Here is a 23,417-nt window from a genome sequence, read left to right on the forward strand (position 1 = left end):
CACACATACACACGTACAACCATGCCATGTCAGTCATGGGCCGCTTGTCACCAGGGCCAAGTCATCAGAGTCGTGTGTCACGGTGACAGCTTGATGACAGGACACCGGTCAAATACCAATCTGTGGAATGATGGACCCTCTTTCCGGAAAATAAAAAAGGGGGAAAAAAAGTCCATTCATCCTACCCCCCTCCCACCTCTATACCCTACCCCGTCAATCCCAAATCTAGCTGTGGAGGAGTCATGTATGCCTGTAGAAATCAGGGAGGTGAGACGGTAGAAATCAAATCTCGGCAGGTTGTCCACTGGGTCCTATTGGACAATATCCGGTCCTGTCCTGTCACTCTGACATGTCTACTTTCTAGACTGACAAGCATTATTGGTAAATACCTGTTGCATTACTTCACATCCCCTCCTACTGTTAATTTCACTTATTTCTCCTAACTTTCACCCTCCCCCCCCCCCCCTCACTCCAGCCTGACTCCATGATTATGTGTGCTTCTTTTAAAAGATTCAGTTTGGAGTTCTTTCACTTCTACAGCGTGGTGCTCTTGTCTCACAATAAAAAAATATGACAACATGTAACATGATAAGAAAAAAAAGCAAAAAACTTACCCTCTTTTTTTTCACTTCTTTTTTTCTTTACTTACATGTATTTATTGTCAACAATTTCAATTGATTACTTCCTCATACAACTGTATCATGTACAAATCATTACCATTTCTGTAATTACAGTTTCTTCAGGAACTGTCGTGAACCAAATCTGTGATGTTCAAGATGTTGGGTATATCAAAACAAATTGTGTATGGTCTTTAACTGTGCAAGGGAAAAAGATTTTCATTCAGTGAAAGAATAGACACTTTGTCTCGCTGAATACAGTGCTCACTTCATCTTTCACCTCATACAAACTGATCACACTCTTTAAATTCACTATTCGTATATACGATATATGTCATTGTACTGTGTACCGTTTGAGAGTTGTTTCATTAAAAAGAAAAGACCTAAACAGGAATAATTGCAGAAGGTATTGCTTGTGCATTAAAGGGTTGTGCCATCAAACTGAGCAGCCTCAGCAGACATGGCCATTTGACATGATCTTTTAAACTTTCCTACATGTTTTCTGTCTCTGGCACTTATCAACTGTAAACAAGATGACCTGGTGGGGCTGCCTACCCCCCCCCCCCCCCCCCCCCCAGCTACTTATGTATGTTGGCCCAATTCTCACTTCTAGTACCTTCACACCTGCTCCCGTATACACCCCCCCCCCCCACCCCCCACCCCACCTATCGCCTACACATGACTGTAATTTTAAGCAGCTCTAATTAGGATCCTGTCAACAAAAGAGCTCTTCTTCTTCTTTCTTTCTTGATTTTTATTTGTACAATGTAACTCCCCATGCTTGTCCCAAGACTTTTTTTTTTTTGGGGGGGGGGGGGGGGAACTGTTCCATTGAGAAACATATTTAACACAGAGCCTGTTGTAGTCTATGCATAATGTATGCATTCTTTGAAATTAAGAAGAAATATCAGTGTGAGCACAATGTAAAATACATGTACAAGTATGAGAAAACAGACCTTGACTAAATGATATGCCTACAGGGAACATGACAGCTGGAAAGAGATGGACAGTGTACTACAGTCAGCTGCTGTTTGGATATACATTGTATTAATTTCAAATCACATTTCAACTCCTAGCTGCACTTAGAAGTGTCATACAATGAAAATAGCAGACTGAACCAGGGAGGTGAGATTATATAATGTACCAAGTTTTATTGCCATATGCCTCCTCTAATTTAGACGTGACTTTTATAAACACTGTGTGTATGGACCTGCATGCTAGCTATCATGTGACTGTGTTTAAGAAGCTAACAAATCGTGCCCTACAATATTATCAAGTAAGTTCTAAAAGTCCCAACACATTGTAAGCAGATGTCATAGACAGGACCCTGCATTAGTAAGTTTAAGAGAGTTTCCTATTATGACAAAATGCATATGAGTCCATTCTGGTGTATCTGTTTAAACTTTGGAGAGCAGGTATTAAAGCTGTAATACCAACTACAGTGCAGTAGTGAGTACCCGGTACTGACTTTGTGCTATAAGGTTGCATCTCCAAAACTAGCACTTGCCAGTCATCACCTGCAAAGAGTGACTGTCTGACTCCAGGCTACGTCCACTGACAGGCAAAACTGATGGAGCGCAACGGAGTTAGCAACGAACGTGATATCAGCAAATTACACGCTTTGAGGACCACGGATTTAACTGGTGACAGATCATGACTGTGACGAGATTCTTTTTTTACCCATTAACTACACTAACACGAGACAAGTTCATGATCCTTTTTTTTTGTGGGGGGGGGGGGTGGCCTGTTTGATTGATTTGATGTACTTGTAACTTTACAACTGGACCTTGTCGTACCAAATGAAATCTTACATTCACTTTGCTCTGCCTGAAGTGGGATCATGCTTACAGTGGCATACTATCCATAAGTGAACTGTAATTCATGCTACGGTGTTCATTAATTCATGTAAAAGTTGAAATTTCGCAGTATGGAAATGTTCGTGCATTTCGCGCAACCAGAAACCAGCACGTAAATAAAAGCAAGCAAATATTTTTGCATGTTATAAGTTCCAGTAGTTCATGTCTTGATTCTGTGGAATCAAAAAACATGCGAAACTCATCTTACCCAGCCCAGCATGAAGAATTACTCACATAAAAATATTCACTTAACATTTTGAATTGATCATGTTTTCACATAACATTGTTGCTTTTTGTTTCTTTGGTCACATTTGAAATACTAATTTTGTTTCAATAATTCTGTGCTTTAGATGGATATTGTTGTCCAGTTTAAGTAAGCAGTTCCAGACATTTGCATGTGTCATATGATGTTAGACAAGTTCATCAAAGAAATACCAGAAACTTTCTAAAACTCTTTAGGTCTGTAAATACCACATGTGACACACTTCCACCAAAATATAACAGAAAAAAAAATCTGATCTATGTCAAATTTTGAAAACAAAACAAAACAAAAGTATCGGTACGCAAAGAGGAAGACTCGTTTCGAACACTGATGCACCTCAGGCGGCGTCATATTGAACCGAAAGTTGTCAGGTGCCCCCATGCGGGAAGATCGACATTTAATTCACACTATTTCTCTCACTTTCCAGCCACTTCCTGCGGGGGTGAAAATGTTGTTGACACCGTCCCTCTGGAGACGAAGACACAGGCAAGCTAGAGAAGGCATGTCTCCTCTGGTTCTTGTTTATTAAGACTTTACTGGTCTGCCACCTGCATTTATCTGATGCAGACATGCTGAGGTAGGCAGTAGACTTTGGAGAGTCGGTTTGATACTCCTGTAACACTTTCAGCTCTTATTATGATTTATGGTTATCTTTCCCTGTCTCATTCATTCAGAGCCCCGTACGCAGGAAAATAAGAAAAGTGTGATATACTGTACTTCAAAAAACATCACAGTTATATTCTGGCTTCATTGTCAGCATGATTTGTACTTCAAAACAACATGCAAGAACGACACCCTCTACAATGCAAGCAGAGAGAGCTAGAAAAATGATTAAATTTTACTTGAAATGAAATGTGTGTGATGGAATTATGACCTATAGGCAGTTGCTACTCATTGAGGAGTCTCTCCCTGAAAAATCTAACACAAAACTTGGCAGAGTTTGTGTGCATTTGTACTCACAGGCAAACTGGAGGCTTGCGGGTGTCGTCGACCTCGAATCCCGAACCTGACCAAGGCTGTCGATGGCGCTTGCAGTGCAGCTGTAGTTGCCCTGGTCTTCGCCCTGTGTGGTCGAAAGGTACAGGGTCCCGTTTGGGAACAGGGAAAAGCGCCCTCCCAGCTGGACTGTGGTGCCATTCTGTCTCCACGATGTCACGACCATCCCCAGGTTCATGTCATCATATGAGGTGCAGTGAAACATGGCCGGCTGCCCCAGTACCACCACTGTGTCCTGGGGTGTTTCTGTGAACACTGGAATACAAAGGAAATAATACAGTTAAAGTAGTGTTGCTTGAATACTGCTAATTGCACTATGACATAACCTCACACCAATATTTTCTCCCCTTATTGGCATTGGAGGTCTATCACAACTATCACACACTATTGAAGTTGACTTCACACTGCTATATTATCACCATACAGTTCGACCTCGATTATCTGGCCTCCTTTTATCCGGAAATCTCTATTATCCGGACGCGTTCACGCAGTGAAGGACTTCTTTTTTTCCATCCAAAAATTGAGAAAAAACAGTGACTTTAAACTCAATGTTTCTCAATATCTAATGAGGTAAAACATGTATGATTTTCACCATACTTTATTTTTGTGAATAAGGGACTACAATTTTGCCCAGGCCATCATAGATTACACCACCGTTGCAGGGTACGCTACCTGCCTAGCTGCCAGTGCACTGGGACGGCAGCTTGGACGGCAGCTAATTACATTAACATTGTGTCTCCCATATCCAGCCAATTCGCTTATCCGGATAAGCGCCGGTCCCGACATGGCCGGATAATCTAGGTCGAACTGTATAAAGATTCTTTTTTTTTTTCAGTCCTTCCACAGCTAGTCAATAAAAGCCTACATGGAAGGAATCCTGATGAATCAAAATGGAGAAGTCATGAGACTTATAAATGACCAAATAGGAACAAAGCTTTTCCTGTCTAAAAAGTGAGCTGCACAGGAGTTTGTTAATAAATTAACTTAATATAAAGAAAACTATCAGTACACTAAAAATGCCTGAAATAAGAAAGCTAATCTCCCACAAACTGAAGGCTTTATAGAATTGTGTCATCATTCAATGTACCTCTAGGTATAATGCAAATGTCACATTACATTGCAAAAATAAAGTATACATTTGTGGTTCTCATGGATTGCTTGTTACAGTCAGCAGCATGTAGAAGTTTTCTTTACCTTTGATAAATAATGATCCTTCACAAATTTCAATGCCTAACATACCTGCATGAATCTGCCTTTATTTAAGAATTCATACCTCTCCCCGATAGCTGAATGTCTTTAAATTGTTTACATTATCAGTCCCACCTCCCTGGTATGACCGCTTGTTACAGCTTTCATTTCATGTTCAACATTAACTGTTGAAAGTTCTGTGACAGGAAGGGGCTAATTCACTTTATCACTTCTAAAAGAATTACATGTACATGTACTAGCATAACAGCATGAAGTAGAGCACACATTGTTTTTGTAGAACTTTGTCAATACAGTCACAGATGGCCTGTTAGTGAGCAATTAATCATTATTATTCCCTTAGAATGCTGGATGTACTTATTACACACACAAACACAGCTACTGGACACAAACAAGTGTGTAGCAGCATGTTTTGTATCAATAAAAACATTTGAGCAATATTTGATCCCGAAGATATTTGACAAGAACTATATGCACAGACCCTCGAGTCAGATAATATTCAATCAAAGGTGGGCAAATGGGCAAGTATCATTGATACTGCATTTGTTCAAAATTTGACAATTTGGCGGGACTGTTGAGTTGCTCTAAATAGAAACAGTGCACCTTACATGACTGGGTGTCCCAGATTTCAAGGCGCCTTAATCCCTAAGGCACTTCTCCCGTTTCCCAGCCCCCCCCCCCCCCCACCTTCCCTCTTCCCAGGGTCATTACACATTAATCCATCACTTCCTCTTGGTAGACATTACACTGGAGACAGCTAAATTATCCCCAGTTAACAGCTTATATAGGGTGGATCAGTGTAAGGGATTAACTCACTCCTTCCCTGCCTATGGCACAATAGCACTCTTAGCAGTCATGTGCTGATCAATATTACTTTACACCATATCCAGGACAGGCAGTTTTAATCCTTAATCCGCCAGGAAATCTTCCACCACAACATTTGATACAGTATGTAATGCTATGTGTTCAGGTTGTGTGGTTATTGTACTTTTCTTTTCATAATTATTATGTTCGATGGTGTTTGTGTATCATGTGTATCAGAATGCATGTGTGTGTTTGTTTGTGTCTGCTCATATGTGACAACATACAACCCATGTATTTAGAAATTCAGTTTTGATATACAGTTGAACCTCTCGTATCCGGACAAGTCGGGACCGGGGCTCATCCGGATAAGGGATTTGGCCGGATACGGGAGACTCAATGCTTTATATACATACACATGTACTGATGTAGCCCATTGTAGTACCACATGTAGTAATGTGTATACTGCAACCTTTTCATTGTTACACTCAGTAACAGACCCCAAAATAGAGGTTCGTGTTTGCAAGAATGAAATCATTTTCTTTTATAAATTCTTGGGATGATTTACCTAAATAATTATTAAGAAATGTATCAAGTATATGTAATTCATGTGTGTTTGTGTAGGAGTTCTCAAGGAGTTGGGAATCCCCCTTTCCTCCCGTAATTATTAAAAAAAGATTAAAAAAAATCACGGCGAGATTGCGTCCGGATAATAGAGAGATCCGGATAAAGGGAGGCCGGATAATAGAGGTTCAACTGTAGTATGTGATGACTTCATCACTGATTGAGTTTTAAAAGAGTTCTAGAGTTTCTATCAACAGGTGCATATATACCAAGGTGTGTACGTACCAAGAGAGTCAGAGAAAATTCAAACTCTGCATAGAAAGCTTTGTGTAATTTCACATCAGGTTCAAGTTAGCTTCAATAAATAGAGTTAATTAAGGCAAACAGGATTTTAGAGGGTGAACATCAAAAGTGGAAATGAAATAAGAAAGTTATGGAACTCTGAATTTTTCTATAATTATATTTTCACAAATTGGTGATCTTAGTGTAGTTTCCAACTGGACTGTGCACACATCTATTCAGTATCTGAGGTGAGATCATTAAACAGAAGACGCACAACATGTATCCTTCACAAAAATGGAAAAGTTGTGAGGTAATGATGTCATCGCCTCTTCCAATATCTATGTGCTTGGTGCATACATATAAAATTTCCAAGTATTTTTTTTTCATAGCTGATGTTAATGAAACTTCTATCATTCCATTTGTCTGACTTTTACTCTAAATTCATTTCAGTGAACTTCAACATACAACAGTGTGGAATTGCTCTTTAAATCTCACTCCTGTGAGCTCCAAAGTTCCTGTTTCTATTAGAGACCAACTGCCTTGTCTTGAGCACACTGAAGGATGGTCAAAAAAATTACTCCAAAGGTAAGATACAAACCACTCTGATTTCAAGAATGGTCCTATCCCTCCCTAACACTATCTTTTTTTTTATTCATCTACGTGACAGTTAGAAGGACAGTAGTGATCTTTTTACAAATGATTGATAAGAAATTTTAATTTGAAAAAAGGTAGATTCTTTCTTTTTTGCACAAAAAAAGTTCTACCAGTGAATTCTAATTATAATACATCTCTAGTATTAGTGATAAGGCCAAGGAAGCATGGCCCAGTTATCCCCAGTGAGTCAGAGAATAGGGGTAATGTAGAGACTGGATTCTCTAGAAGGCATATCTGAAACAAATTCTTGGTAACTACAAATCCTCTGTTCTTGTTGATTGAGTGGCTTTAAATCCTGTCAATGTAGCAGTGGATTATGATTTATGAGAGGAAAAACTGGAGAAAAGAGCATGGGATGGAATACTGCTGATAGATCAATGGGTATAAAGTGAATAGATAGATGAAATATACTGTAGATAGATAGATGGATAGATAGATAGATAGATAGATAGATAGATAGATAGATAGACAGATACAATATGAAGATGAATAGATAGACACATGGATAGATAGATAGATAGATAGATAGATAGATAGATAGATAGATAGATACAAAGTAGATAGATAGATAGATAGATAGACAGATACAATATAAAGATGAATAGATAGACACATGGATAGATAGATAGATAGATAGATAGACAGATACAATATGAAGATGAATAGATAGACACATGGATAGATAGATAGATAGATAGATAGATAGATAGATACAAAGTAGATAGATAGATAGATAGACAGACAGATACAATATAAAGATGAATAGATAGACACATGGATAGATAGATAGATAGATAGATAGATAGATAGATAGATAGACAGATACAATATGAAGATGAATAGAAAGAACATGGATAGATAGATAGATAGATAGATACAACGTAGATAGATAGATAGATAGATAGACAGACAGATACAATATAAAGATGAATAGATAGACACATGGATAGATAGATAGATATATAGATAGATAGATGGATAGATAGATAGATAGATAGATAGACAGATACAATATGAAGATGAATAGATAGACACATGGATAGATAGATAGATAGATAGATAGATAGATAGATAGATAGACAGATACAATATGAAGATGAATAGATAGACACATGGATAGATAGATAGATAGATAGATAGATACAATATGAAGATGAATAGATAGACACATGGATAGATAGATAGATAGATAGATACAATAGATAGATTGATAGATACAATATGAAGATGAATAGATAGACACATGGATAGATAGATAGATAGATAGATAGATAGATACAATATGAAGATGAATAGATAGACACATGGACAGATAGATAGATAGATAGATAGATAGATAGATAGATAGATACAAAGTAGATAGATAGATAGATAGATAGACAGACAGATACAATATAAAGATGAATAGATAGACACATGGATAGATAGATAGATAGATAGATAGATAGATAGATAGATAGATAGATAGACAGATACAATATGAAGATGAATAGATAGACACATGGATAGATAGATAGATAGATAGATAGATAGATAGATAGATAGATAGATAGATAGACAAATAGTTTACAGATTTGAGATTTTGTAGAAAAGTGAGTTTAATTTCTTTGTAAAAAAAATAAGTGGCTAAAAATTGTGCATTTGGAAACTTTTAATATATATTTATCATTGTAATCAAGCAAACATTTAAGCAGACTTTTTGGATAAGCATGCTAGTTGCTAGTCCTTTTTAAATAGTATACGTGTATATTTAGCCTATAATGCTCTTCAGAAGACCCCCCCCAAAAAAAAAAAAAAAAATTGTTGAACAAATGATTTGTTGAACATCAGTTCTCATTTTGTTTCTTTTTGAAAGGATAGTATCTCACTTCCATGTTATGGCATGCTGATGAAAAGATGGTTTTAGAAGAAAAGTTGTGAAAATCACAAAAGTGTCAAATAATGCTTGTACGTACCAACATTGGCTGTGCAGCTGGACAGAAGTAAGATGGCAGCTATGAGTGCTGAATATCGTAATAAATGGAAATCTGCCATGGTGGTGTTGAAAATCAAGTGCTCCTGTGGATCGTCAGCTGCTGAGAATGACAGGGTTTCTTCTATCAGCTAGGCTTTTCACCGTTGTCTCTCTAAACTTATAGTCCCAAACATGGACTTCTGCGTGAACATCAACTCCACGTTTTCCTCACTTTGTCACGCATTCAGTTCCAGTGACATACTCCTCTCTTTATTTTTCTTGGCTCTGCCTCCAATTTTTGCCCACTGTCAAATGTGCCCTTGCATCACTCGCTCAAGTCTGGAATTTGGCGAACGCTCCCTCGTCACAGGATCCGAGCGGAAATCTGAGGAAATGAGGGAGGAAACACAAATTTGTTGGGAGTATCAAGGAATTTGTGGAAACATGCCACTAGCAACGCACACATTGGATGAATTTATTTATGCGGCATTTGATAAGTCTCGGCAGTAATAATGCAGGATTTGAAACTCAGAATACCAGTCTAGATCACAAACATTTCTGCCCTGCGACAAGTATTTTGTTTCCCCATTACAAGATGTCTGCCATTCCTAAAAAATTTCAACTGATGAAAACAACATGATCATGCAGAGACACTGCGACTCATTCCCAACGATAGTTTTTACACATATATTCAGTGCTTTGGATCCTTTCCTGCTTGTTGGACAATTTAATTTGATTTAATCAGTCAGGTACCCAGGAGGGGATTCCCCGGCCAATTCAAACTGGTTCAATGATGCCTTGAGGAACACCATTAATGAATGCTCACTGACCGAAAGATTACTGTATACGCCATATATTTCAGGAGTCTACATTTTTGTGAATCAAAACTTCCTGACAATTTTGCGAGTGGTTAAATTTGCGATCGTTGAGTACTGTACTGAATGGAGAAATGTATGAACATGTCACATTTATATGGAGAAAAGTCAATATTTTCACGTGTCTTTAAATTCAAGAATAGCACCTGACTCACAAAATTCGCAAAAAAAAATAAAAACCTTTCGAAATATTTGGCGTATACAGTAATCCTCATGAAAAAGTTCTGTGTGGTAGATATGAAAGAGCACATTGGAATATTGGATTACTATTAACATTAGACCAAACCCTACTCTTTACAAGAAAATCCATTCATTGAACAGAAGGAGACTGTGTGTGTCTAGCTAGAATGCCTGTGTGATCTATATAAGATCAAGGTAAGTCCACAAGGCAAAATGTATTGCATCACAGAGAAGGTTACAATATAAAAACTCTTCACAAGTAGGTCTGATTGAACATAAATTGATAATTCCCATGAGTTTATTCAGATTTACTCAACTTTTCCCACTTCAGAACACTATTTTCATTAAACAGCTTTCTAGTAGTTGAGTAAATTCTCCTTTGAAAGAACTGCGAATGATGGCTTGTTCAAAGTCAGACTGTACTATTTTAAACCTGCAAGAACTTTTTCTTTTCTCGACTAGGGAGTCAATGTCAAATTTACAAATCACATTGTCTGACGTGAGCTTTTGATCTGAAAAATTAATGATGAGTACCAGTCTGGAAAATTATGAGTGACAGTGTTTAGGGTATCGATCAGTCTCACCCCTGGAGGTCGACTGTCAGATTTATTGAACACGACGGGGAAGCTTCAAGACCAAGGCCAACACAAGGAACAATGGGAAACCAATTCTGACATAGCGACACCCCATCGACAATACTCAGCTGCCTCTAAAACCTATCTCATAGCACTTTGCTTCTCCCTTCTTATTTCTTCCTTTTTTTTGGGGGGGGGGGGGAATGGGTTGTTTCTTTTTTTTTTGGTTCTTCTATTCTGTTGGAATAATGTTCATTCTGGTAGATCCAAATTTGTCTGCAAGAACAAAAGATTTTTTTTTTCCTGTTGGAAAGTTACAGATCTCTTTGTTTTAAAGTTGTTTTGTTTTGTTTTTGTTTTGTTTGCAACAGTGGGATGAAAACAAAACAAAACAAAATGGGAGTTGATCCTAAATTGGTCTTTCCTGTGAACTTTTAAGAAAGAACAAATGAAACTCTCTGCAAAGTTCATGACCAAATTTAAACTAAATCTGATTGGTCCCTTGTTCTGATCATTTGACAAGACGCTCAGAAATTGCTAGTGTGACAGTCTACATTATTTGCACGCAAACTGTGACAGTTTGAGGCTTTATTGAAAAACTTTTCCCTCTTGCGTAAATCTACACAATGTACTTTCAAGCACATCTCACACATCAATGCACTGCACTCAATGAAGATTGAGGGCAGTGCAAATCACAATCTCTATATATTTCTTTTGCTTATTAAAAGGTCTCTGAGACTATGACAGAAAACTGCAAAGAAATTAAGGGTGAAAGTCCTACATATACCAATTACACATAGTCAGAGGCTCTGTTAACTCCTTTTCTAACACACTGTAAAATTAGTATTTCACTTGACCTCATGGCAAGATATATAAACATGTCTGATGTCCTTAAAATGTATTTTGTGTCTCTCTTGAGTACTTGAATACAAAATCAGTAGGAAACCATAAGAATCAACATTTTATCACGCTCAATTAAACCTGCTAAACTGTAAGATAAATTTGAAAATAAGCACAGTCACTTAATACCTGATCAGAACAAAGAATTAAAATACAAATATGATCCTTAGCTAATGTTCCATTAGCACTTCCTACCACGTAGTACGATTAGATCTTTTCTCTGCATGATCGTGATATTGTGGCTACTTTCTTTTGGTTTTCCTTTACAAGAGTACAACGCACTCAAATCATAGATTGTGGTTTCCCAATCAACAGGGAAATTTGGTCACCCTGGAAAAGTTGGTACGATGTCACCTATGAGTATGACTATGTACGCACCCCGATGAATCTTTGAGGTTTTCGTATACGGCCAGTATATGCCAAGTCATCGACATTATAAAATCACACATAATTTTGTAACTGTCATGGATATAAAACTGTGCAACACTTTAAAGCAAAGTCAGTCAATTTTGCAAACAAACAGATAAGATCTATTCTTTTTTTCTTTTACTGTTAAGGATTGTCTAGGATGTTTGAACATTTTTAATGGAAAGATAGAATTGTTGCAGAATTAAGTCAACAACACAATACAAACATTGATTGTTTTTTAACACCAAAATAATTGTGGCAATTCTCTTTTCAAAACTGTGTATAAAATTTGTTTTTTTCATATATATCTCTGGCATTCTTGATTGCTTTTTTTCCTCTCTCCTTAACTTTCCCTTTGTTTCATCTATAAATACTTTATTTGATCTCCACATTTATTCATCTGTCTGTCTGTTTGTCTGTCTCTATCTTCCCATTCATCTTCTTCTCTCTTTTTCTCCCTTCTAAAATTATCCCATTTTTCATTATCATTTTTTTTCATAGATCTTCTCTGAACATTTTCTTCATTTCTCCTTTATGAAAAGGTTTAAACACTTTTAATGATTGTTTATATTCAAAATAAATGTAACAGACAGGTAAAAGACAGAAGCATTGTATTATCAAATAGGAGGTTTTGATCCCTTGAGCAGTGGCGTATCTAGGGGGGGGGGCAAGGGGGGCACGTGCCCCGGGCGCCACTCCTTGGGGGCGCAAAAAAACGAGAAAACGAAAAAAAAAAAGAAGAAAAAAAAAAGAAAGAAGAAGAAGAAGAAGAAGGGAAAAACAAAAACAAAAAACTTGCCCGGACGGGGGAGGAGGAGGGGGGGGGGAGGGAGAAGGGGGCAGAAAACCAAATCAAACAAGATAAAAACAAAACATGATGATGACACGGACAAATAACAATGTTTATTGTGTTATTGTGTTCACACAAGAATTCCGAATTCCATGTTTTGTAAGCTGAAATACAAAAATTTTCGGCTCGCTCACTGCGCTCGCCCGCCAAAAATTAACAACAACAAAAAAAGAAAGAACAAAACGTGATGATGACGCAGAAATATACAAATGTCGACTCATTACTCGCGCATACAAATTTAGAGTATTTTTCAAGTCCTCAGTCTGTTGGTATGAATCGTTATCTATAAGGCCGTCACTGTATCTTGATTAGAATTGTAAGATTTAATAAGCAAAAAAGACAAGAATTCCATGTTTTGTAAGCTGAAATACAAAAATTTTCGTCTCGCTCGCTGCGCTCGCTAGCCAAAATTTATCAAAAAAAGAAGATAAGAACAAAACGTGATGATGACGCGGAAATAAATAAATTTAGACTTACTCGCGCATACTAATTTAGAGTATTTTTTCAAGTCCTTAGTTTGTTGTATAAATCGTTATCTCTAAAGCCGTCACTATATCTTGATTAGAATTGTAAGATTTAATAAACAAAAAACAACAAGAATTCCATGTTTTGTAAGCTGAAATGCACAAGTTTTCGGCTCGCTCGCTGCGCTCGCCCGCCAAAAATTAACAACAACAACAAAAAAGAACAAAACGTGATGATGACGCAGAAGTACAAATGTGGACTCATTACTCGCGCATACAAATTTAGAGTATTTTTCAAGTCCTCAGTTTGTTGGTATGAATCGTTATCTATAAGGCCGTCACTGTATCTTGATTAGAATTGTAAGATTTAATAAGCAAAAAAGACAAGAATTCCATGTTTTGTAAGCTGAAATACAAAAATTTTCGGCTCGCTCGCCAAAATTTATCAAAAAAAGAAGAAGATAAGAACAAAACGTGATGATGACGCGGAAATAAACAAATTTCGACTTACTCGCGCATACTAATTTAGAGTAATTTTTCAAGTCCTTAGTTTGTTGTATAAATCGTTATCTCTAAAGCCGTCACTATATCTTGATTAGAATTGTAAGATTTAATACGCAAAAAACAACAAGAATTCCATGTTTTGTAGGCTGAAAAACACAAGTTTTCGGCTCGCTCGCTGCGCTCGCTCGCCAAAATTTATCAAAAAAAAAGATAAGAACAAAACGTAATGATGACGCAGAAATATACAAATTTCGGCTGACTCGCGCATATATACTAATTTAGAGTATTTTTTCAAGTCCTTAGTTTGTTGGTATAAATCGTTATCTATAAGGCCGTCACCATATCTAGATTAGAATTTTAAGATTTAATAAGAAAAAATGACATGAATTCCATGTTTTGTAAGCTGAAATACAAAAATTTTCGGCTCGCTCGCTGTGCTCGCTCGCCTAAATTTATCAAAAAAAGAAGACGATAAGAACAAAACGTAATGATGACGCGGAAATAAACAAATTTCGGCTGACTCGCGCATACTAATTTAGAGTATTTTTTTCAAGTCCTTAGTTTGTTGTATAAATCGTTATCTCTAAAGCCGTCACCATATCTTGATTAGAATTGTAAGATTTAATAAGCAAAAAAACAACAAGAATTCCATGTTTTGTAAGCTGAAATACACAAGTTTTCGGCTCGCTCGCCAAAATTTATCAAAAAAAAAAGATAAGAACAAAACGTAATGATGACGCGGAAATATACAAATTTCGGCTGACTCGCGCATATATACTAATTTAGAGTATTTTTTCAAGTCCTTAGTTTGTTGGTATAAATCGTTATCTATAAGGCCGTCACTATATCTAGATTAGAATTGTAAGATTTAATAAGAAAAAAATGACATGAATTCCATGTTTTGTAAGCTGAAATACAAAAATTTTCGGCTCGCTCGCTGTGCTCGCTCGCCTAAATTTATCAAAAAAAGAAGAAGATAAGAACAAAACGTAATGATGACGCAGAAGTATACAAATTTCGGCTGACTCGCGCATACTAATTTAGAGTATTTCTTCAAGTCCTTAGTTTGTTGGTATAAATCGTTATCTATAAGGCCGTCACTATATCTAGATTAGAATTTTAAGATTTAATAAGAAAAAATGACATGAATTCCATGTTTTGTAAGCTGAAATACAAAAATTTTCGGCTCGCTCACTGCGCTCGCTCGCCAAAATGTATCAAAATTTATTTCATTTAAATCACCCTCAAAAGACCCCTCTTAGGTGCTTGAAAAAGCATATCATGCGGACCTTTTTTTAAAGTCCCTAATATACCGGGATCGGGTTGGGGTTGAACACTTTTTCAGAAATTAGGGGCGCAATTTTCGCGCTTGCCCCGGGCGCCGTTTTCCCTAGATACGCCACTGCCCTTGAGTACTACTTTGGTGCCTATAAAAATAGCCTCACCTCTCAAAAAAGGGGTTTCTTACATGTATTTGCACCTAATAATACTAGTAGCTGTCTTGGGAATGAGGAAGTTCAACTTCAATATACAGGTATATATCTTGGACAAATACTAAAGTGAGAAGAGAAATCCTTAAAGGACAAGTTCACCTTCATAAACATAAGGATTGAGAGAATGTAGCAATATTAGTAGAGCACATCATTGAAAGTTTGAGGAAAATCAGACAATCCGTTGAAAAGTTATGAATTTTTGAAGTTTTTGTGCAGTACCCGCTGGACGAGAAGACTACTGCAGTGTTTGAATAACTTAGATGTCACATGCGTACAACAATATAAGGAAAATATAAAGAGAATTTCACAAAATTCCATCTTTTGAAAAAAGTACACATTCCCCTGACTCGTTACCGACAAATGTTATGGGTAATATTATTCCCCCTGCCTTTAGAAAGAGGCAAGTCAAGTGCTCTTTTATTATGCGAAAAAAGTGAAAATATGTTGAATTTTCTTTTACATTTTCTTTATACTGTTGTACGCATATGACTCACAAGCTGCAGTAGTCTCCTCATCCAGCGGCTCCAACACAAAAATTAAAAAAATTCGTAACTTTTGCATCGATTGTCCAATTTTCCTCAAACTTTCACTGATGTGTTCTACTAATATTGTTGCATTTTCTCAGTCCTTATGTTTATGAAGGTGAACTTGTCCTTTAATGAATACAGTGTACATTTCAACAAAAATATGACTATGACATTGTATTAATGTTATAGTGTAGAGCGCTTGCGGTATCCATGATTAATCTGCACAAATGTTATTTGATGGCTTCTACCAAAATGATCATGGCAGCCTCTGCCATATCCATTAAATCCATTACTTTATTTCCTGAAAACTATATTTGGGGTGTAATACTTGTGATCAACAGGTTTGTCGCCTTCAGCTTCAAAATAAACTTGGCACCGGCAGACCAAAGCTTGGCACTAACCGCACAACTCTCATGGCACACAGAGGGATGAAGACATCTCATCCTCACATCAGGGCACCGTTTCATGAAAGTTGTCGGCCCTGACAAGTTGTCAGTCTCTGACGATCGCCATAGTAACAGTCAGTGACCAGAGAGCTTCTCAGCCAATCAAAACCAAGGATTTTATTTAAATCAACTGCCAGAGACTGCATGATGACAACTCATCAGGGCTGGCAACTTTCACAAAACAGTGCCCAGGTGTCACCAAATTTTTCTTGTTGTTGAACATGCAGGCACATTTGCACAGAGATACAGCCCAGAAGGAATTTTTAAAAAAAATTATAATAATATTTATCCATTGTTCTACACATGATTATAAGGGTTCAGGGGTTGATCCAGGTTGAGAAATAAAGTTTAAATGGACCATATGAAGGGGAAAAAAAGATGGCGAACTACGGGCGTGCTCTAAATCCAATTTTCACCATGATGAGAGTAGTACGCCAGATACAAGTGAACCGAGTTATGTCCGCGGATGTTTGTTCGAGTTTTCCTCTCTCTTCCACCGATGAGCAAAAATTGCTTGCTTCCATATCTCTCACCGATTTTAGTGCGAGTCAGAAAACCTTTGCTGAACAATGGAGCTGACTCTCTGAGCGTACAGAAGAAAAATAAAGCAGAAATTAATTGCTTCCTAAAATAGATAATCAAATTATTGGGCTAAAGCCTAGAGGGCAACAATTTCTCAAGACTCTGGAACTGAACACGCGATTTTGTACATTCTTGGTAAAATGATGCAGCAGTAAATATCTTATAGGGCAATTCAAGGCAGTTGCCCCATAACTGGCAGAAACAAGTGTATACAATATAAACAATCTGAAATAAAGACACACTGTGTATGACTTGTGTGTGTGTGTGTGTGTGTTTGCGAATGTTTTCTGTCCTGTCTTCAATCATCTTATTTTTTTTTTTTTCAATCTACATCTCCAAGACAATACATAAACTTAAGACTGGCAGCTCAATATGCCTAAGTTATCACATTGCACAGCTGTGCGAAGCAACCACTGCCACCCTCCTTGGTAACTAACTTGATACATACATTGTAGGGCCTACAAGTGACCTAGAAATTACATTACTACATAAGTGCTGTTTTGAGACTCACAAACGTGACCATCCCAATCCAACCTTCCAACCTCACCCCTCCCCCTTCCCTAGCTATGGTGACCATTCACTGAATTCCTCTGTTTCATCAGTGGTAAAAGGAACCCCATCTGTTTTCGGCAAAGCGAAAGGCAAACAATTACAGAAGATTACTGCACAAGGACAAAGCTCAGCCTTGCCCTCTGACTGACAGACAACCTTTCCATGGACTTGACTTTGTGTTGCGTCTTCACAGATCACCATCCTTCAGCTTGACCGAAGAAAACTTTCTCGCGTTTCCGTTATGCTTCCTTGAGTGTCCAAGAAGATGCTTGTGCACAATTTAGGAACGGCACAATTTCATCTTTTTTTTTTCAAAATATTTTGTAAATGAAAGTAAGATGGATTTCATAAATACATGCCCTCAAAGCTACACACAGACATAAAAACTGCCAAACCAAAGTTTTGACAATTTACTTATTGACATTTTCAAACCTCTCTGTCCAAAAATATAAAATGGCAAGGAGAAATTGATTGAGATCATATCTGTCCTACATTCCCTTGTTCGTATATTAGATCTAGAGTCTAATGCTAGTTCAAATGAGTGATGATTTTAAACTTAAACAGAAAATAAATTGCTTACAAAACCACACTTTTGACAATTGCATCATCGACAGCAAAAATAAAGAAATCGCATAAAGTGTACAAAACTACAGAGATGAGCAAAATTAGCACTTGTCTCACATTTGCATGTCTATGCTGGCAATGGACAAAAAAAAAAAAGCTCCTCCTCTCTAAAATTTAATCTCACCCAGTCAAGTTTACACACCAACATTTTTTTTTCCCGCACCTTATATAATCTTTTCATTGCATTTTTCTTTATACTTATGCTATTTTTTTCCTGAAACACAATCAACTGCAAGGCACTTAACATGCTGTTCATATTTCCAGTGAAATTAGCACATGAGACATCTTAATACAGATTGAACTACACTGTCAAATTTCCACTTTACGGATTTTGACAGACTTCACTTTGATAGCATATATTTCCTTTACTTTAATCCTTTCAAGGAAATAGGCACACAGCTCTTAGATTAAGGACAGTTCAGTATTTTCAATCTAGAGTATTTTTTGCTGCACTTGATAAGGAAAGCATATAGAATTCTAATGTGAACACAATCTGAATTAATCTGTCAGATTAAAAAGAACTATTGCTTACAGTATCTTTCTTTCTTTTGGCAAAACCCCACCCTTTCTTTCTTTCTTCTCTCGCATGTCGCATCATTTACAGGGTTCATTCCTGTGCTAATGTGAGCACAGGATCAAGTATGTTTAAATGAGCAGTAATTCCTGTCATTTTTTGTTTTTAATCACACATATCTATGAAAGGACTTTTGGCAATTAGAGCTACAGTTGAAGCATTACAGATATATGTTTTAGGGGCAGAGATCCCTTTTCTTTGACAAGATGGGCATAAAATACATGAAACAAGTGGTCCATATCTACACACAACATCAAACTCACTGGTCAGCAATTATTATACTCCTCTGTTGATAAAAAAAAAAAGAAAGAGTACACTAGCTCTAAGGGAATTGTTGAATTAGATTTTTGTTCTTATTGATGGCAAAAAAAAAACTTGAAAGAAAGAAAGAAAGAAGGAGAATACCAAAAAATCTGAGCACAAATAAACATGCATGATTAAAGATGCAATTTGTTTGATGGTTAAAAGTCGTTAAACATCATGTCCAATGTTAAATCCCATTGATCTGATTTATTTGTGCAAGTGTGTTCCCAGAATATGCAAAGCTCTTTAAAAAAATCATTGTAAAGTAAATATCCCTGGCATTACACGTGGTACTTTATACAATATATCATTATTAGTACATGGAAGCTTTCTTTTTTACTTTTCTGTTTTGCCTTTACAGTAATGCTAATGGGCTGCCAACATCTGCATTAAAAAAAAATATCAAAACATACTGATCCCAATTACAAAACATATTTCAAAGGTAAGAATTGTATTATTAGTCTTGAAATGAAAAAAAAAAAGAAGATATATACCACACATGCTACATCACATCTTTGAAAAATAGATTTCCATGTCTAAATATGTATTATTCCTGTATTCTACTGTATAAGCCACTGTTACTGTTGATGAAAGAATAATAATAATAAAAAAAATGCTACATATTACCGTAATAACTATGTATCTGGGAGCTCTGGGATTTCATGGATGAGGCTTGATAGCTCTTGATTGAACTACATCATAGCTTTGGAGCAAATTCTCTAAAAAACTAACCATAAAAGAAAATCTCTTCGATCTCTTTTCATCAGATCACATATCAAAATAAAAAAAAAACTAAACTCTCAAGAACACGAACAACAACATGCCTTCCATTATTCAGGACATATTTCCATTCTAGTAATATTTAAATGACGGACATTTCAAATAACATTTGAATGTGATTTCAATAAACTCAAATCATTTCAGTCAATATTACAGCCCCGATGGAGAGAATACAAGTGTATAATTGCTGAAGTTTCAGGTATTGATCATCAGTCATTTTCATGTTGGGGGGGAGGGGGACCTGCATAATACGTTGACTATCTAAACACTGTTGCTAAAAAATTGTACCATGTTTTCATCCTGTTTTATATTACAAGGTCTTACTGTATTTCACATGCAATGCCAACACTGTTTGTATAATCTCTCACCTTACTTCCTTCCTATATCTGTCGGTATTGTGCTGACTAATTCCAAAAGGTACTTCCCAAGAAATGGTCTGTTACGATAATAAGCTCATGGGTATGTATGTTCTGCTTTCTATCTCATTCTCACTTTGACTCTGCAATCAATGCAACCACATATAGAATGAACTCATTCAAACCCAATTACCTACAGTGTAGTCTGCCTTAGAAATTGAGTGGAACATACAATTGTGGTGTTCACTTTCAAGGTACTCAACAGTACATCCTTCACTTGATGTACAATGCATCATAGAAAGATCGTTTTGGATGTGTGGTATATCAGAACACTACTGACTTTAAGCTCATACTTTGGTTATAAACAAATTAGTTAGGAATCTAAGTGCCTGGCAAGAACACTATATACAATAATACACTGTAGTATCTTCTTTGATATTCTAGAACCAGTTGTAAAATGTGTTGATTTTGTTTCAGTTGAATTTCCTAAAGTGCAACAAACAATTGTATACATCAAATCAGAGTTAAAATCTACAACTGAAGTTCAGACTGAAAGCATTGGTCATGAAGGGCATTTTTTTTTTAACACAATTGTTTACAAAATTACTAAAAATTAACCATAGTAATACCGGGTGTTTGACATTGATTTTGTTTTACATAGACCTGGGCCCCGTTTTATCAAATTTATCGATTATAAATTTCCTTAACACACAGGCTGCCATAGGCTTATGATAGAAATCAATTACAACTCTGAACATAAAACAGGGCCCTGGAGTAGTTATACAACTGTACAGTGTAGTACTCTGCACCCTTAAAGATGAGGCCTAAAAGAAAAAAAAATCATGCAATGTATTTTTATCTTGTATCACGTTACACCTACTTAAGCACAATTATCTCTCTTGTGTGTCTCGTGAGAGTCATTAATCAAACAGCTGGAGGGCAGGATAAGGGAACCATATTGTGCCACATTTCCTTATGTATGTAACTCCTGCCAGGTTTGCTGTTTCACTTCAAAAGCATTCCTGAGGGTACAAGAGGTTATACACAACATTATTGACAGATTTGTTGTTTGTTGTTTCTGCTTCAAGTTATAATTTGTACTTTAGAAAAGTATGTTAGATCTATCCTTGAGTATCAAACAAATAGTATTGCTTGAATCCTAGACACTAAGGTGTGGTTGGCCATCTTTTTTGCTTTGCCCCATTTCATTCTCAATTAGCAACCAGCACAATATCATTTAATCTAATTACCCATATATTGCACAAATGTAGTATGCACATTGTGATAGAAAATCTTACATTTCAACATGAATGCAAACGGTCAAGTACTGCCAGATTTTAATGTTACAATTTTCCCAGCAAAAATGGGCAGGGGCTAAACTTAACTTTTACACAGTTATGACAAATCAGCGTGTTTGGAGTATGGTCTTCACACAAAACAGGGAATATGCAACTTTATTGCAAGAAGCTAATTTTTACATTTGCCTTGGTTTAAAAACAAATTGGGAATTTCTGTTATATACAAGAATTTGTGTACTTTTTACACTGAAAAAATTTACACACTATCATATAAAAGAGTGCAAATATGCTTACTAGTATATAGTACAGTAGGCTTGTGTATCTTTCACTTCAACAAGTCCCATCTCTGCCTCAATTCACTATCATAACATTTGAATATTTTTGTCTTATGTTGGCTGCTGATACTGCATTCTTTTCCTAAAAACATTTTTACGGCAAGACGACTGAACAAGTTTTGTTTGCTTTTGTGTGTTTTTTCCCCCCTTCATGGAGGGACTACAACCTCTTAAGGCCTACCTCCTTTTTATGAGGACTACCTCCTTTGGGACTATCTCCTTAGGGAATACCTCCCTAGGAACATGTGCCTTGACAACCATGGGGCCTTGCTTCCGGTGTGAGGCTTGAAGAACGGTTCCAGGAGGATATGGCTTTTTCCTCCGTTATCAAGAAACCATCTGAATGTCTGTAACAACACTGGTGTATTTGTAGCGACACTGTGCAATCCTCAAGAAAAGTTTACCACTCATCTCTTTCTCTCCCTCAATCCCTCTGGATCTATTTCTCTCACTCATAAATACCATATCTAAACCATCTATGTATCTCTCCCTTATCTCTCTCTCTCTCTCTCTTATCTCCTATCTCCTCTATCTCTCCTATCTCTAGTTTCTCTCTCTTCAATGCTGTCTATATATGCCTTATATATTCATCTCTCATCATATCTACACTCTCGATCTCCCTCTCCTACAGGGCAGATACTCTCCAACTTTTATCCCACTGTCAACTTTCATCATGCAGAACACCTCTGAAAAAAAAGGTAGAATTTCATTCCAATTTCATTTCATAAGGAATGTTTAGACAGTATGCGGCGCTATATATTACATCAGGGCATTTATGTACAGTACCTAAATACATCACATTGGGATATTAATGTGGCTCCGACATTAATGTGGTTAAATACATTGTACATCACATCAGTTTTAACATTGTACAGTACTGGTAAACATTTCCTTCTATTTAGTAATTCTTACAACAGCGGCAATGACAACCTAAAATTTCTACCATACAGTGACTTCTTAGAATTACAGTAGATTTGGAATATCCTTATATTCTTGACTATTATTGTAGAAATACAACAGATTTGCTACAGTACCTGATAAGACAGAACACAGATGTCTCAGCCTCCATATACTGTCTGCATTCCTCGCATTGAAATCATCTCAACACACATATTTGTACTTACCTTCCCATTTACTTGGTTGATATATTCACCAATGACTCAAAGCTCCCTCTCTTGTTTCTATTCTCTCTCTCCCCCCTCTCTCTTGAACAGCACAAAAGAGAACGGTTTAGTGCAAAAGGTCCACTGTGCTGTTGACACATTGACAACTTCCTGCCCACTTCGTCACAAAGCAACCAATTATTTCCTCCCTCGAGTTCAGAGACTGGTGTCCAATCCACAGAATGGTGATATGAAAACGTCACATGACACGCATGCTGCAGACGCTGCGTGACATTCCTCCTGTCAGCAATTGTAAACATTCAGTTCCTCATTACTTTCTACCACTTCAAAGAAAGTCCACATGTATGTGACATGAAGAATCAGCAAAGATACTGCCTTTGAAACACAGGAAAATGCCAACTTGGCCAGGATTCAAAAATTCATGTTGGCATTTACTACATGCATGGGATGAGGAGTGCAAACTAAGAGTGCATTC

The 23,417-nt window shown here is 36.8% G+C and overlaps 1 protein-coding gene across 1 annotated transcript in view; it reads right to left on the bottom strand.

Moving 5' to 3' along the window:
• The window catches only part of LOC139722828 (contactin-2-like), a 103,658-nt gene extending 80,358 nt beyond the window's left edge, over positions 1-23,300 (bottom strand). Inside the window, exons 1-3 of the mRNA XM_071634122.1 lie at positions 22,943-23,300; positions 9,194-9,577; positions 3,696-3,986 (exon numbers count right to left, since the gene is read on the bottom strand). Of these exons, the coding sequence (XP_071490223.1) occupies positions 3,696-3,986; positions 9,194-9,272 (370 nt within the window). The 5' untranslated portion in view covers positions 9,273-9,577; positions 22,943-23,300. The remainder of the gene's footprint in view (positions 1-3,695; positions 3,987-9,193; positions 9,578-22,942) is intronic.
• Between the last annotated feature and the right edge of the window lie 117 nt (positions 23,301-23,417).

This window comes from Diadema antillarum, unplaced genomic scaffold (genome assembly GCF_040938485.1).
Source record: "Diadema antillarum isolate AM-2024a unplaced genomic scaffold, OU_Dant_1.0 scf00000172, whole genome shotgun sequence".
In the NCBI taxonomy this organism is placed as follows: Eukaryota; Metazoa; Echinodermata; class Echinoidea; order Diadematoida; family Diadematidae; genus Diadema; species Diadema antillarum.